Source organism: Balaenoptera musculus, chromosome 15, assembly GCF_009873245.2.
Source record: "Balaenoptera musculus isolate JJ_BM4_2016_0621 chromosome 15, mBalMus1.pri.v3, whole genome shotgun sequence".
Taxonomy (NCBI): Eukaryota; Metazoa; Chordata; class Mammalia; order Artiodactyla; family Balaenopteridae; genus Balaenoptera; species Balaenoptera musculus.
In genome coordinates this window covers 15,209,276-15,224,165 of record NC_045799.1, presented here as the reverse complement: position 1 = coordinate 15,224,165, position 14,890 = coordinate 15,209,276, and the positions used below count along the sequence as shown (strand labels likewise).

At 48.0% G+C, this 14,890-nt stretch overlaps 3 protein-coding genes across 6 annotated transcripts in view; 2 read left to right on the top strand and 1 right to left on the bottom strand.

Annotated features, from left to right (window-relative positions):
• Positions 1 to 6,525, bottom strand: part of TP53TG5 (TP53 target 5) — a 26,334-nt gene extending 19,809 nt beyond the window's left edge. Inside the window, exons 1-2 of the mRNA XM_036825105.1 lie at positions 6,171 to 6,525; positions 5,651 to 6,084 (exon numbers count right to left, since the gene is read on the bottom strand). Of these exons, the coding sequence (XP_036681000.1) occupies positions 5,651 to 6,084; positions 6,171 to 6,525 (789 nt within the window). The remainder of the gene's footprint in view (positions 1 to 5,650; positions 6,085 to 6,170) is intronic.
• Positions 1 to 8,131, top strand: part of SYS1 (SYS1 golgi trafficking protein) — a 37,268-nt gene extending 29,137 nt beyond the window's left edge. Inside the window, exon 4 of the mRNA XM_036825515.1 lies at positions 8,017 to 8,131. Within this exon, the coding sequence (XP_036681410.1) occupies positions 8,017 to 8,023 (7 nt within the window). The 3' untranslated portion in view covers positions 8,024 to 8,131. The remainder of the gene's footprint in view (positions 1 to 8,016) is intronic.
• Positions 5,645 to 14,890, top strand: DBNDD2 (dysbindin domain containing 2). Of its 4 annotated transcripts, none has more exons than XM_036825508.1 (4): positions 5,645 to 5,720; positions 8,017 to 8,163; positions 8,355 to 8,492; positions 9,622 to 14,890. In XM_036825508.1, exons 2-4 carry the CDS (start codon positions 8,025 to 8,027, stop codon positions 9,825 to 9,827), a joined length of 483 nt encoding a protein of 160 aa, XP_036681403.1. In that variant the 5' UTR covers positions 5,645 to 5,720; positions 8,017 to 8,024; the 3' UTR covers positions 9,828 to 14,890. The 4 variants fall into 4 exon arrangements, with proteins under 4 accessions (XP_036681403.1, XP_036681404.1, XP_036681406.1 ...); XM_036825509.1 differs by having other exon boundaries at positions 5,718 to 5,820; XM_036825511.1 differs by lacking the exon at positions 5,645 to 5,720 and adding an exon at positions 5,940 to 6,335.

The window sequence follows — 14,890 nt, the reverse complement described above, 5'->3', positions numbered from 1 at the left end:
CAAGTCTATGGCCAGTCCACTGCCAGTCCCATATTTCAGAGTGCTGTGATAGTGGCACCCTGTTCCATACCAAAATCCCTATGTGTTATCTGTTGCTGCGTAGCAAATCATCCCCAAATTTAGCAGTTTAAAAAAAAGAAGTATTATCCACTCAAAGGTTTTGAGCATCAGGAATCCAGGACTGCTGTAGCTGGATGGTTCTGCCGCAGTCTCTCCCGAGGTTGCAGTCAAGCTGCTGGCCTGGGCTGCAGTCATTCCAAACGCTCTACTGGGGCCAGTGAATCTGTTTCCATGATCACTCATGGGGTTGCTGGCTGGCCTCTGATCTTCACTGGCTGTTGGCTGGAACTTTCAGTTCCTTGGTACATGGGCCTCTCTGTAGGGCTGCAGACAACATAATAGCCTGCTTCCCCCAGAGTGAGTGATCCAAGCAATAGAGAGAACACACACCCAAGATGGAAGCTCTGGGTTTTCCAATTTTTTTAATCCTAATTTTGGACGTGATGTACCATCATCTGCCATGCCTTATTGACCACATAAAGTAACCTTGATACAGTGCAGAAGAGGACGACACAAAAGTATGAATAAACAGAAGGCAAGGAACATTGGGAGCTTTTCTGGTGGCTGGTTGCTACATTTCAATTTTATTCAATCAAGATATTTCTCTAATTTCCTTTTGGACTTCATCTTTGACTCATGGGTTATTTGGAAGTGTTGTGTTTTATTTCCAAGTATTGGGGTGTTTTCCAGATCTCTTTCTGTTTTTATTTATATTTTCATTCTTTTATAGTCATAAAACATATTTTGTATGATTTAAATTCTTTTAAATTTGTTGAGGTTTGTTTCATGGCCCAGAAGATGTATCTTGGTGAATGTTTTATGTGCAGTTGAAAAGAATGTTTAGTCTGCTGATAAAGTGCTATAAAAATGTCAATCAGAACAAGCTAGTTGGTAGTGTTCAGGTTTTCTGTATCCTTAGTTTTATTTTCTACTTGTTTTATTGATTACTGAGAGAGAAGTGCTGAATCCTCTAACTGTATTATGGATTTTTCTCTTTCTTATTTTAGGTCTATTTTTATCTTGTGTTTTTGAAGCTCTGTTAATAGATGTACACATACACATTTATGATTGTTAAGTCTTCTTGGTGAAATGAACAACCTTTTATCATTATGTAATGTCCCTCTTCATCCCTGGTAATAGTCCTTCTTTCGAAGTCTACTTTTTCTGATATTAATATCACTACTCCAATTTACTTTGATTAGTGTTTGCATGGTATATCTTATTCCATCCATTTACTTTTGACTCATATATTTCCTTATAGTTAAACTGGGTTTCTTGTAGACAGCATATTATTGCCTCTTGCTTTTTTTTCCCCAGTCTACTAACCTGTCTTTTAATTGGTTGCTATTCATTCACACAATTGGATGAAAATCTTCCATCGCACTATTTGTTTTCTATTTTTTCATCTGTGCTTTTTTTTTGTTTTTCCTCTTTTTCTCCCTTACTTTGGATTAATTGATTATGTTTTGTCAGAGAAAAACCTCATGGGTACCAAAAGGAGACAATAAGACTTACTGCATCCAATCAAGACAGTTTATTACTCATAGAACATCAAACAACATGAACATCAGCATAGTTTTGTGTTGATTCCTTCAGCCTGAAGTTCAACAAGTGATACAGTGGTCCCAGATGCATGGTACACACACAGTGGCTTTGCATCATGGCTGAGGAACCCAGGCCCAGCACTTTTATAGCAAGCAGTCAGCAAGCCTGCCTTTGTCTGAGAAAGACCTGGTTTTATTTCTCAGAGCTGCCAGCTGTATTAATCCTGAGCAAGGGCCCAGGTGAAAGAGAAGTCAGATCCTTGCAATCTTGATATGTTGAACACAAAGAGGCCCAGGGAGGATGCTTCCCAATACTTTTATGACTCTATTTTGTCTCCACTATTGGCTTGTTATTTATACCTCTAAACATTTTTTTAGTGTTTTCCCTTGCATTTACAATATATATCTTCAATTAGTCATAGTCAATCTTCAAATAATATTATACCACTTCTTATATAGCAGAAGGACTCTTTCACAGTGTGTTTCTAATTCCCATCATTTTTACTACTGTGATTGTCATACATTTTACTTTAATATATGCTCTACACCCACCATGTATTGCTACTCTTTTGCTTTAGACAATTATCTTTTTTTTAAATAAATTTATTTATTTTTAAAATTTATTTTATTTTTGTCTGCGTTGGGTCTTCGTTGCTGCGTGTGGGCTTTCTCTAGTTGCAGCGAGTGGGGGCCACTCTTTGTTGTGGTGCACAGGCTTCTCATTGCGGTGGCTTCTCTTGTTGTGGAGCACAGGCTCCAGACGTGCAGGCTCAGTAGTTGTGGCTCACGGGCCTAGTTGCTCTGCGGCATGTGGGATCTTCCCGGACCAGGGCTCGAACCCGTGTCCCCTGCATTGGCAGGCAGATTCTCAACCACTGCGCCACCAGGGAAGCCCACTGTAATTCTTATCTTTGTTCCTCTGTAGGTACTGTGTCGTTTTCCTCTTGATGCCTTCAAGATTTTCTCTTTATCTTGGGTTTTCAACAGTTTGAATATGATAGATCATATTTTGTGTGTGTGTGTGTGTGTGTGTGTGTTTGTTGGTATTTAATGGTTTTTTTTTTGATTCTGTGATTTTCTTGGCTCTGTGGTTCTTTCATTATTTTTGGAAAATTGTTGACCATTATTTCTACAAATGTGTGTGTGTGTGTTTCTATCTCTATCTCTTTCTCTTTCTGGGATTCAAATTATGCACATGATAGCTTTGGATCTTCTGGGTGTTTTGTTCTGTTTTGTTTCACTCTTTTTTTTCTCTTTCTGTTTCAGTTTGGGTAGTCTCTGTTGACCTATCTTCAAGTTCACTGATTCTTTCCTCAGCTGTGTTGAGTTTACTGATGAGGCTGTCAAAGACATTCTTCATCTCTGTTACAGGTTTTTAAAATTTCTAGCATTTTCCATATGACTCCTTTTTATAGTCCCCATCTCTCTGCTAAAACTCCCCTTCTGTTTATGCATGTTGTCCATATTTTCCAACAGAGCCTTTCACATATTGTTATAGTTGCTTTAAATTTTCTGGCAGATAACTCCAGAGAGTTTATCTGGTTCTGTTGATTGCTTTGTCTCTTGACAATAGGGTTTTTTTGTTTCTCTTAAACTGCTTTTGATGTGTGTGTTGTAATTTTTGATTCCTGGACATAATGTGTAGAACAGTAGAGGCTGAGGTCAAAATGATTTTTGCCTGGAAATTGTCATATCTCTTCTTTTCTTAGGCCATTAGTGTTGAGAATTGAGCCAATCTTGTCAGGAGTTGAACAAAGTTTGGTTCTGTTGTTTCTATGATTACTTTTAGTGTCTGTGACTCCCAAGGATTCTATACTCTCATGCTAGCCACACCTGGCCTTTAGCAATAAAAAGTGTAGCTGAACTCTTCTTACCTGTTTGCATGGAAACCTTGCCTTCCTCCTACTTAAGAGGTGTGCCAGTGCCTACATCCTATTTCTTCTTGGAGGTGCCTGTCCTTCTTTGGAATTCAGGTTAATTAGTTGCTCTGCAGCCTTAGCTCGCTGATGGGTTTGACAAAAGTAATAATTTTATAATTACCTAACAGTTTAAAAAAATTGTTATTAGGGTGGTAATGATGCTCTTCCCAGCTTTTGGCATCCTAGATGGAACGCAGAAGTCTAAGCCATCTACTTTTTCACCGATCCTTTCAACTCCTTTTGCCATCCACCCTTGGGTCTGCTGCCTGGGCCTTTCTCTTGGCTGATACCCTTCCAGCTTAGCCCTGTGAATTATTTCTAACTTGGATGCTTTTTCCCCTTCCACCCTTGTATGTGGCAAATATCTGGCAAAGGGACAGAGAGGTTCCTGATCTGTCACCATCTTGGGGACGGCTCAAAATAATCCATGCAGTCCTGTTCCCAGGGATACGCCTGAAAAGGGGGGAGGTGACTTTGGGAGCTGAGCTCTCATCCACTGTACTTTTGACTTGGCCTCATTCCTCTGTGCTAGAAAACGGGACCAAGTATCTACTCCATCCATTAATGAGGAATAAGAATCAGACTGACCAAAACATTTCTCGGAAGATGAAAACTGCAATGGGATAAAAGCAGAGCAGGCTGGGAGCCATGGTTATACGCACAGTCTCTGGAAGCAGCCTACTTGGGTTTGAATTTCTGCTCCATCACTTAGTTGCTGTAAGGCCTTGGACAAGTTCCTTCACCTCTCTATATCTCAGTTTCTGTATCTGTAAAATGGAAGTAAAAATAGTATTTACCTCACAGGATTATTAAGAGGATTAAAAGAGTTAATACATGCAAAGCACTTAGAACAGTGACAGGCACATAATAAGCTCTGTAGAAGGTTAGAGCCTACTTTCTATAATTTCAGAAATTCGTGGAAGAAAGCAGTTTCCTCCCTTTCTCAGAACCGATTACAGTCAAAACAACTAGTGTTTATTGTTTATTGAGCATCTCCAGAGTGCCCAAGTCCTGTACTAAGCATTTTATATGAATTATCTCATAGGAGGAGGGGATTAATTATTCCTACCTAATAGGCAAAGAAATCAAGGATCAGAGAAATTGTTTACACAGCTGGCTAGACACCAGAGCTAGGCTTACCACCCAAGAGGGCCTGACTCCCAGGTCTGTGCTCCTAACCACTGCACTTTTTGCCTCCCACAAACTGGTTTCCTTGCTTGTAAAATAATGGGAAAGCTGCTTGCTGTACTTATCTCACGGGATTGTTTAGGGATCTCAGTAACAATAGACGAGGCAGAGCTTTAGGTATTTGTACTGAGTGCTGGTCCCCTGACAGGGAAGCCTGAATATGTCCGGACTTTTCACACCTCTGTCCCTCTGTACATGCCCTTCCCCCTCTTCTCTGCTTGTTGAACTCATTTCTTTAAGACTCAGCTCAGATATCAGCACCCGGATTTCATTCTAACAAAGGAGGGATTTAAGCAGGGGTGGCACATCGGACCTGCGGTTTTGAAATGACTGATGTGGGGTTCCGTGGTTAGCACTCTCGATTCTACAGTGACGACTAACTGCTGTGGGGATGGAGCGCAGCAGGACCAGAGTACAAGAAAACCAGAGAGAAGGTTTCCGTAGGAGCCAAGGGAGAGATGGTGGTGGAAACGGAGAGGAACGGTGGATTGGAAAGATATTTAGGAAAGAGAATCGACAGTTAATGGAGATGTGTTTTAATGTGGGCAGCGAAGGACAGGGAGATGCCAAGGATGACTCCTAATTTCCGGCTTGCTCGCGGATGTTTGTTGAATGAACGATCGAGTGACCCCACGGCAGAAGCATCTCCGACAGACGCCCCCCACCCCCCCACCCCGCGGTTTCTGGAGCTACGTACGGGCACAGGGTGGAAGGGAGGAGGAGGAGAATGAGCACAGAGCCTCGGTCCAGGAGACTTCTGGCCCTGGTCTGAGCCAGGAGCCACTGCGAGAGGGGCAAGCGTTTCCCCTCTGGGTCCACAGTTTCCGCTTCGCTCCTCCACCCCCGCCAGCCGGGACGCGCAGCGCCCCTCTTGGCACCCCGGAGGAGTTGGCTCCCCGCCAGCGTCCACCCCCTAACCCGCCCCGTCCCCGCGCCCACCCCGCCCAGTGCGCTGGAAGGCTGGACGGCGGCCCTGTCCATCCCGGAGCCGGGAACCGGGGGCTGCGGGGTGAGTCCCAGGGTCAGGGGGCCTCCGCCGCAGTGCACCTGCCCTGATGGGCGGCAGCGAGTCCCCAGCCCCTCTGACCCTGCATACGCCTTTTCGAGAGGTGCGCGCCTAAGTGTGCCGAGCGTGGCCGAGGGTGCTGGGTAGTCCGGGTGCCGGCGCGTGGAGCTTGCGTCGGGGCTGCCCGGGAGTCGGGGAGCAGCCGGGCGCAGGGGCCGAGAGCCCGCGTATCCCCGCTGCGGGTCCGCGCGGGCGGGCGGGGCGCAGCAAGTGTATGGGAGCGCGCGGAGCCGGGCGGAGCGCCGAGGGGCCCGACGGGTCGCGGGGAGGAGGGATGCGAGCCGGGAACTTTTTGCCCGCCCTGGAACTACGAACGATCGCGCCCGCAGGGGCTCCTTGCGGCCGCCGGGCGACCGGCAGAAGCGTGTGTGCCCGCCGCCGCCCCTCCCCCACTTCCGCCTCCCGCCTCTTCCTCGTTCCCGGCTCCCAGGGCCCGTTGGTCCCGGGGGAGACCCGGAGGCGCAGCCCCACCCCGGCCGGCGCGGCCCGCTACCACGCCCCCGCCGCCGTCGCGCCGGAGCGGACAGCCTGAGTCAGCGGGGGCTCTGGGCGCGGCAGGTAGGGGCTCCGCCGGGCGGGCGCAGGTGCAGCGGGAGGCCGGGGGGACCGGAGCGCGAGCGGAACGGCCGGGGGACCCCTCCGCCTTCCCCCCCTTCCCCCGCGGTCGCGGCGTGTCCCCTTTTAGGGAATTCTTTCGCTCTCGCTGACTCCGGTGCGGGTGGGGCAGGACGAAGAGGGAGCGCTCCATTCCCCTGGCCGGGCCCCTGGCCGCCTCCGACCCCCCAAATCTCTTCAGCTCTCTCCACCCCTCTCCCCTGCACCTTCAGTTATGTAAACAACCCCCTTCCTCTCCCCGGCGCTTAGCTCCGCACCTCCCCAGGGGGCAGCCCCTCCAGTTTCCTGAGGTTGATGGGGTGAGGGGGAAAGAGAGGGGGCGTCCCGGCGCCCGTGGTCCCCTCCAGCTCCCCGACCCCGACCCTCTTTGTCGCCCTTCCCCGCCCGCAGACAGCCCCAGAGGCCCTGGGTATTTTTAGTATTGTGACCTGGGCGGCAGCGCTAAGAGCCTTTCCCAGGAATCGGCGTCAGCGCCTCCCTCCTCCGCTGCCAGCCCCGGCCACATGGTCTCCCCACACTTCCCTGGCCCTGCCTGGCCCACTTGGGTTTGGGTCTCTCGCGGCCCACCCCAGCGCCGGTGCAGCTGGCCAGGGTCTCGGATATGCCGAGTCCAGATGAGGGGGGGAAGGCAGTAGGCGGAGGATGACGATCTGGTCCTCAAGCTTGATACTCCCTTGCCTCGGGTGATGGGCTCAGGAAGGGAATGGAGCGAATCCGAGTGAATGGTGTTCTGGAAAGCTCTCAGCACTGGGGGCCAGAAGGCCTGGTCTGAATTGCACCCTTCTGATTGCTACTCGATGCCTAGTGGGGAGATCAGACAGTGAGAAGTGTCAGAGGAGAGGAGCTCAAATAAAGAGCTGTGGGGGGCAGAGAAGAGATGATGTCCTCTAAATAGCACGGGGACCAGAGCTTTCCATTTTCCAGAGCACCTTCACCGGCTGTGTCTTGTGCTGGAGGCAGGTAGGAGGATGATGCCATTTTCAGATGCGGAGACTGAGGCTGGAAAGATGACTTCCTTAGGGACAGAGCCAAGTCTAGAAGTCAAGTCTGTGACTAAAGAGCAGGGTTTGGAGGGGATGCTGGTGGTGGTGGTGGTGGGGTGTGTGTGTGTGTGTGCGTGTGCGTGTGTGTGTGTGTGTGTGTGTGTAGAGAGGGAGAGTAGGGGAGGGGGTACTTTAGCTTTCGTCTGGGTTTTGAAGAATGGCCAGGAACCAGAGCTGCAGCCTGGAGGAAGGGACCTTCCTCCCTGTCCTCTTCCCCAGCCTTCTGAGGAGAGGCTGGGTCCATTAAGTGGAAAAAGTGCCTCCCCCATTTGAGCTGAACCAGCCCTTCCAACCCCTCTTCGAAGGGCATGATACTGAGACTTGGCCATTGACTGTGTTCCCTGAATACAGAGGAGCCTCTTTTGCTGTGCCTGGAACTGGCATCCCCTTTGTGGAGCTAGGGTCAGCCCCGCCTCTGCGTGAGACTTGAAGTTTGTGGTAATGGACTTTGTTTTAGGAAAGGGGAGGAGGTAGTCAAGTCCAGAGGCCCCAGTGCTGGGATGCTGGCTGCAGGGGGGCTCCCCAAGCCCAGGCGCCCACGGAATCCCCTCTCAACTTCATAGCTGTACTTGCTCTTCCAGGAGCTGACATGGACCCAAATCCGCGGGCAGCCCTGGAGCGCCAGCAGCTCCGCCTTCGGGAGCGGCAGAAATTCTTTGAGGACATTTTACAGCCTGAGACAGAGTTTGTCTTCCCCCTGTCCCACCTGCATCTCGAGTCGCACAGACGTAAGTTCTGAGTCCTGGGGAGAGGGACTAGGGTGGGGCAGGGAGGAAGTCCTATAGGTCCTGAATCTTGGTACCTCCCCCCTGGTTTTCTTGGCCCTCTAAACGTCTATCTCCAGACCTGACATATGTCTCTGACCATCCTATCAGCTCTGGCCTGGCTCCTCCTGACTTGCCCCCTTCTTGATCTGCAGCCCCCATAGGTAGTATCTCATCCATGGAGGTGAATGTGGACACACTTGAGCAAGTGGAATTTATTGACCTTGGGGAACAGGATGGAGCTGACGTGTTCTTGCCTTGCGAAGATCCTCCACCGACCCCCCAGACGTCTGGTATGCCCCTCTACTTTGGGCACTTGGGCACCGGTTAGCCAGAGCCGGATGTCAGGGCTCTGAAGTGAGGTTGCAAGGCTGGACTGGGGAAGTATGCATGTAGGGGCTGGGAGTGGGCGTTTCCACCCATGAAATAGCTGTCTGTTCTGATTTTAGGGAAGTTGACCTTGAGGGAAGCTGGGTTACAGATTCCTAATCCAAAACTCTAGGAAGGCCCAACCCCCTTAGCCTTTGTCAATTTTATATTTGTGAAATTAATGTAGTTAATTAACATAATTAAAATAACATAAAAGTATAATTTTTATATTAGACAACTTAAGCAGTTTTAGTCATCTTAATATTAATCTTTATTTAGCACTTTATTAGGTTTCTAATATGGTGCTAAGGTATTTTACATATATTATCTCAGTCCTTACAATGTCCTATTAGGGCAGGTGGGATTATTCCCATCTTATAAAGAAGGACATTAGAGGGACTTCCCTGGTGGTCCAGTGGTCAAGACTCCAAGCTTCCAATGCAAGGGGCTTGCGTTCGATCCCTGGTCAGGAAACTAAGTTCCCACATGGCATGCGGCCAAAAAAAAAAAAAAAAAAAAAAATATATATATATATATATATATATAAAAGAGGGACATTAGACTCAGAGAAATTGTTGCCACATAGCCAGAAAGTGGAAAAGCTGGATTCGAACCAGAGCTATCTGACTCCAAAGCCCACATTCTTAACCTATAAGATAGATATTCTCTTACTTAAAACTGCTATTTATTGGTGGTCTATGTGCCAGACAGTTTATGAGCATTCACAGATTTCATCCTCAAAACCCTCTGGAATGTCGGGGTCCCTTTTTTACAGAGGAGGGGCAGAGTCCTTGAGAGGGAAAGTGACTTGCCCAAAGCTACTCAGTAGCAAGGAAGTGACGTAGGTAGAATTTGAACTCTTGACTTGATTGACCTGACTCTAGAGCCCAGATGTGGTGCAGTGAAGTGGAAGGAACTGGGAGTCAGGAGCCTGGCCGGGTGACTGGTCAAGTCCCTGCTCCCCTCTGGGCCTCAGTGTCTCCTGGCCAGAGCACCTCTAAGAGTCCTCTGAAGCCCTGTTCGTGGCGCTGACGGGCTCTTCTCTCTGGGCAGGGGTGGACGACCGTCCCGAGGAGCCGAACCTGCCAATGCCCACGGCAGACAGGACCACATCCCGCACTTCCTCCTCGTCCTCTGACTCCTCCACCAATCCGCACAGCCCGGATGTGAGTGACGGCGGAGCAGACACGCCCTTGGCACAGTCTGACGAAGAGGAGGATGGGGGAGATGGCAGGGCAGAGCCTGGAGCCTGCAGCTAGCAGTGGGCCCCCACCTACAGACTGATTGAGCTGCCTATTCTCCACTTGAGACCCCAGGCCCAGCCAGAGCGCTTCGGAGAAGACCAGACTCTTTACCTGCAGTAGGCACCAGAGGGAGGAAAGGATGGTGGGTGGTGTACCTTTCTGGGAATTAACCCGCTCCTGCTTTACTGCTAACCTTTCCCTGCTGCAACCTCCCTGGCAGGTTTTGGCTTACTCCTGAGGTAGGGCCTGCAAGTGAGGAGGTGGAAGATGAGATAGGACAAGATGCCACTGCTTTTCTTAGCACTCTTCCCTCCTCCAAACTATCCTGCAGTCTCCTGATAGAGTCTCCTAAACCAGTGTCTCTAAATGGACGTGAACTCCTTAACACTCCCAGTGAGATGGTACTCCAGCCATCCTGCTTCCTTACATCCTTTTTGGAACAGGGCACGGTATGAATAATAAACAGATAATAATATGCCAACCATTCCACTTCATCTTTTCACATTGTACAGATATCAAACCCAATACATTTCTTTAGCTCTCTAACCAATACCATATTCCCATGACTCATTTACTCCATTTATTCAAGAAGTAGTTATTTGGAATTAGCTGCAGATTTGGAATACAGTTTTGAACAAGACAGGCTGCCTGCCTTCATGGAGGAGAAAGTCAAGTAAACACCACAGTTCACAGCATAATAAGTAGCATGCTGAGGAACTGTTCTGTTACCAGAAAATGGGCATCTTAACCTAGCTTTGATGGTCGTTGAAGAGCTGATTTTTAAGCTGGGATGCAGAGGATGAGTAGGAGTTAGCCAGGTGGGGCTGTAACCCAGGCAGAAAGAGCAGCTTGGGAAGACTTTAAATGGAGAGAAAAATCCTGAGGAACTGAAAAACATTCAGCTTGACTGAATTGTTGAATTTGAGCAGATGAAGGGAGAGGTAAGATTGACAAAGGTCAGGTCATGAAATGCTTTGAAGCCTGTATCAAGTTTCAGTTTGCTAGTAAAATATCAGTGACTTAAGATATAAATTTGGTTTCCTCATATAAAAGAAGTCCAAAGTGCAGGGCTATATGGTCGTTCCACAGTTATTGGACACCAAGGTCCTTCTTGGCTCTTTTTGCTTAGCCATCTAAGGCCCATGGCTGGAATTCTCATTGATACCTCATGGCTAAAATGGCTGTTGAAGCCCCAGCCATCATGTCTCTGAAGCTGGTAGAAAGCAGGAGAAGAAATTAAGGATGGGCAAAAAAAGGCACGGCCTGCTGCCTAGTCCCACTTCGACAAGCATTTTTGGAAGTTCTAACCAATAGCGTCCACTTACATCTCATTGGCCAGAACTTGGTAACCTGAGGGATGTTTCATTTACAGATGTTTTATAGACATAGGGACACAACATTATCTAGAAGAAAGGAAATTCTGGCGTTTGGAAAGACAATAACCTTTCAAGTTTCAATTACCAATGCGTCTGATTCCTATACTTCCTGTCAAACCTCTCAGAAGCACCCTGGCTGCTGCAGAGGCTGGGGTAGTCCTTTGGTAGGGCACCCTGCTGTCTTGATAAAATCAGGGTTATGTTACTGACAAACAAGAGGACAGCAGTCATTGGGTAGATAACTAGCAGTTTACACGTTACGACTTTGAACTTTATTGGGAGTAATGAAGGATTACAAGTGGTTGATGTTGCTTGTTAAAAAGATAATTTTTTATCTTTTTAACAATTCTGGCTGCAGTGTAGTGTAATTCTGACTGCAGTGTAGAGAACATACTGGAAGAGGACAGGCTCCAGACAGACATAACACAGTAATCCAGGCAAGAGACAACGGTGGCCTAGAAGATAGTGGTGATGATTAGCTTAACTGGGTTGAGGCAGGGTATGAACAAATAAATGACATTCATTCAATAAATATTAAATGTCAGTGTTTAACATGTGTAAGACACTGATCTTGGCCTTGGGAATGTGGTAGTGGCACAAAAAAAAAGACCCCGTCCTGCTCTTACGGAGTTCAGGGTCTACTGGGGGCCCAAATGTAAAACTGCAACTAGGACTAGTGCTGGGAAGGAGTTAATAGCCTATTAAGAGAGGTCACGAGGTGTTTGCCTGCAGGAAGTGGTTTTGAGCTGAGATCTGAAGGTGGAGTAGGAGTAGTTTAGGGGGAGAATGGCTGCAAGGACTCCTGGTAGAGATGTACTGATTGGAGGGGACCAGAGTGGATGCCTGGAAACCAGGAGATGATTGCAGCCATCTAGATAAAAATGGAACAGGGTGGAGGTGGGGGGGGGGGTTGTAGAAAAGTGGAAGGAATGGAGAGATATTGGGGAGGCAAATTTCAAAATATTTTCATAGGTGGATGTGAGAGAGGAAGGGCTCAAGGGTGCCATCCTTGCTTCTGCCTTGTGCGGCAGGATGATTTGGAGGGTTCTTCATCCAGATGGGGAGTTTAGGAGAGCACCAGGTTTGGGGAAGAGGCCATAAATTGGGTTTTGGACATGTTGAGTTCGAGTTGCTTTTGCGACCAAGAGGACATTTTGGGTAGGCACTTGGACCCATGAGAGTGGAATTTAGATCAGAGGATTGGGCTGGAAAATCAATAGGTGAGTTATCAGTGCATAGGAGTTAAGTGTAGGTATGGGTGCAAGTGAGCTTGCCCAGGGAGAGACTGGAATAAAAGGAGGGTTATAGGACCTAGCCTTAAGGAACATCAAGTCATTTTTCATATTAGAAAAAATAAATCATTCCACCTCCCTTCATACATCAAACCATCCATGGAATCAGTGACCTTCGGCCTAAATCCCAAAGCTCTTTGTACCAACCAGGCTGAGTGACAGGGGTGCAGTCTTCCCAATAGCCCCATTTTGCTTCCACCCCTGTAGGAGGCCATTGTAAGTGACAGTTCTTAAGTGCTTTTCCTAGCACTACTGAAAAACTTGTGGGAGTTCTGTGTTCCTTTTGTCTAAAAGTGTCTGTGTCCAAGTTGAGATCATCCACTAAGCTGGGCCAGGGCCCAGCCTCATGTTAAATTTTGTGGTTTTTCTGGGTTGCCGATGACTTTGCTGCACACAGAAGACATGGTCTCTGTCCTCTTGTTCTTTGTCCCTTCCTTTGGAGTAGCGAGGCTCAGCCTCCTGTCTGACTGCGGCTGAGCCTTCTCCTGGGGTGCACCCCATAATATCCACAGCTCAGCTCTGAGGGCTTCTCAGCTCCTGGGATCTCCCCATTCTCCTCCAAGGCGAATGATGGGAAGCGAGCCTAGCTTGGTTGCTGTCAGCATGTCAACAACCCCAGGCACACAATGCTAAGATCTGTGGGGTCTGGGGCAGGGAGCCTGTCCGGGGAGAGGGATCTGCAGCCCTCTGGAGAGGTGGAATTGTTTGTGAGCCTACGGGGAGCCTCCAGTTCAGCTGCTATGAGCCCCAGCCCTGCCTGGGAAAATCTAGGGTCAGCTGAGACCCCAGGACCACTTCCTGTTTGGACAATGACCTCTTCTTCTGCCAAACCACAGGGGCTTGGCTGGCCTTCAGAGCCAGAGCCAGCACCTCCAGCTGACTGTTTTATTTGAGGCCACACAGGGCCCTTGGAGATGGGGGATGATTTGGCTCCAACTCCGAGGCAAGCAGCCCAGCTTTCAGTCTCCAAGCCACAGTGTGGTGTCTTCTGTCCATTGCATAGACTTGTCATAGACTCTGGAGAGGAGGGAAGAAGACAAACTCCTCCTGTAGAATCCTGTGCTGTGGAGGAAATAGGAGGGACCACATCTCAGGGGAAGATTCCCAAGACGGCTCACACTGTAGCAGTCCCCAGGAGTGCACTGAACTTGATACCGTGAATAGTATGGCGGTGTGGGGACAACATGGAACGGTGTTATGATGTTGTCTTGTTTGTTCATTCAAACATTACTGAGCCCCCACTATGTGCTAGCCTCCTTGCTTACGCAACAGAAACTCTAAGGTGGCCAAGAGCTTTTCCACGAAGAGACCTGGCCACAGATAATGGAACTATAACGTGGGCTGTAGCACACTAGAGAGGAAGAAGGCAAGTCTTCTCTGGGGGTGGCTGGGTTTTGAGCGATAGGGACAGGCAATTTCAAAAGGAAACAAAGCATAGAAGTACAAGGTAATCATAATCATAATAGCAACTCCCTTAAAAAATTTGTTTTTGAAGTTGATAGTGTGGACTTGAGTTCTGGCTCCATCACTCACTGTGATCTTAGGCAATTATCTCAGTTTCTGTACTCAGTTTACTCATCTGTAAGATGGAGATAATAGTGCCTGCCTCATAGAGCTCTTTGAGTAAAGGTTAGTAGAGATTATTAAGCACTAACTACATTCCAGATTCTACATGTACCTAATTTCTGATCCTTACAACAACCCTGAAAGCAGGTTTATCCGTTTTACAGAGCGGGAAGACTGGCACTCAGGTTGCTAATGCTCACATGGATTAAAGGCTGGTGTGGGGATTTGAACCCGTGTCTGTCTGACATCTAAGCTCATGGCCTTCCTTCTATTCCATGTCTAGTGGGGCAGGAACACTGGATGTAAGTAGAATGAGGGCATAATGAGACAAAGACATCTTTTTGACACTTCCTCTCCAGTTGGTCAGGGCTATATCTAGGCAGACCTGGCAGACACCAAATTTCTGGTTCTTCAGAGCCAGATGGTTGTCAGTTTTACCAAAAGACTGTGTACGAAATCCTTCATGAATGTGTACCCCATTGGGCAGGTGGAAAAACCAAAGCAGGAATTGCTTGGAACTCCTACAACTCAAGTCAGCACAAAAGGGGAGAGGTGGAAAAAGATTTTAACAGATCGTTCACAAAAGAAAATATATGAATGGCCAAGAAGCACATGAAAAGCTGTTCAACATCACTAGGTACCAAGGAAATGCACGTTAAAACCACAGTGAGATACTACTACAAACACACCCACGTGGCAAAAATGAAAAAGCCCCCCAAATTAAATGTTCACCAGGACGTGGAGCAATGGGGACTCATACATTGTTGGTACAAGTATGAAATGACACATTTTGGAGAAAGATCTAGCAGTTTCTTGTAAAATTAAACATATACCTACTCTTTGA

Coding starts and splice junctions, on each gene's coding strand:
- DBNDD2 (XM_036825508.1), top strand. CDS start 8,025: ATGGACCCAAATCCGCGGGCAGCCCTGGAGCGCCAGCAGCTCCGCCTT. Junction 8,164..8,354: donor GCATCTCGAGTCGCACAGAC/GTAAGTTCTGAG, acceptor CTTGATCTGCAG/CCCCCATAGGTAGTATCTCA. Junction 8,493..9,621: donor ACCGACCCCCCAGACGTCTG/GTATGCCCCTCT, acceptor CTCTCTGGGCAG/GGGTGGACGACCGTCCCGAG.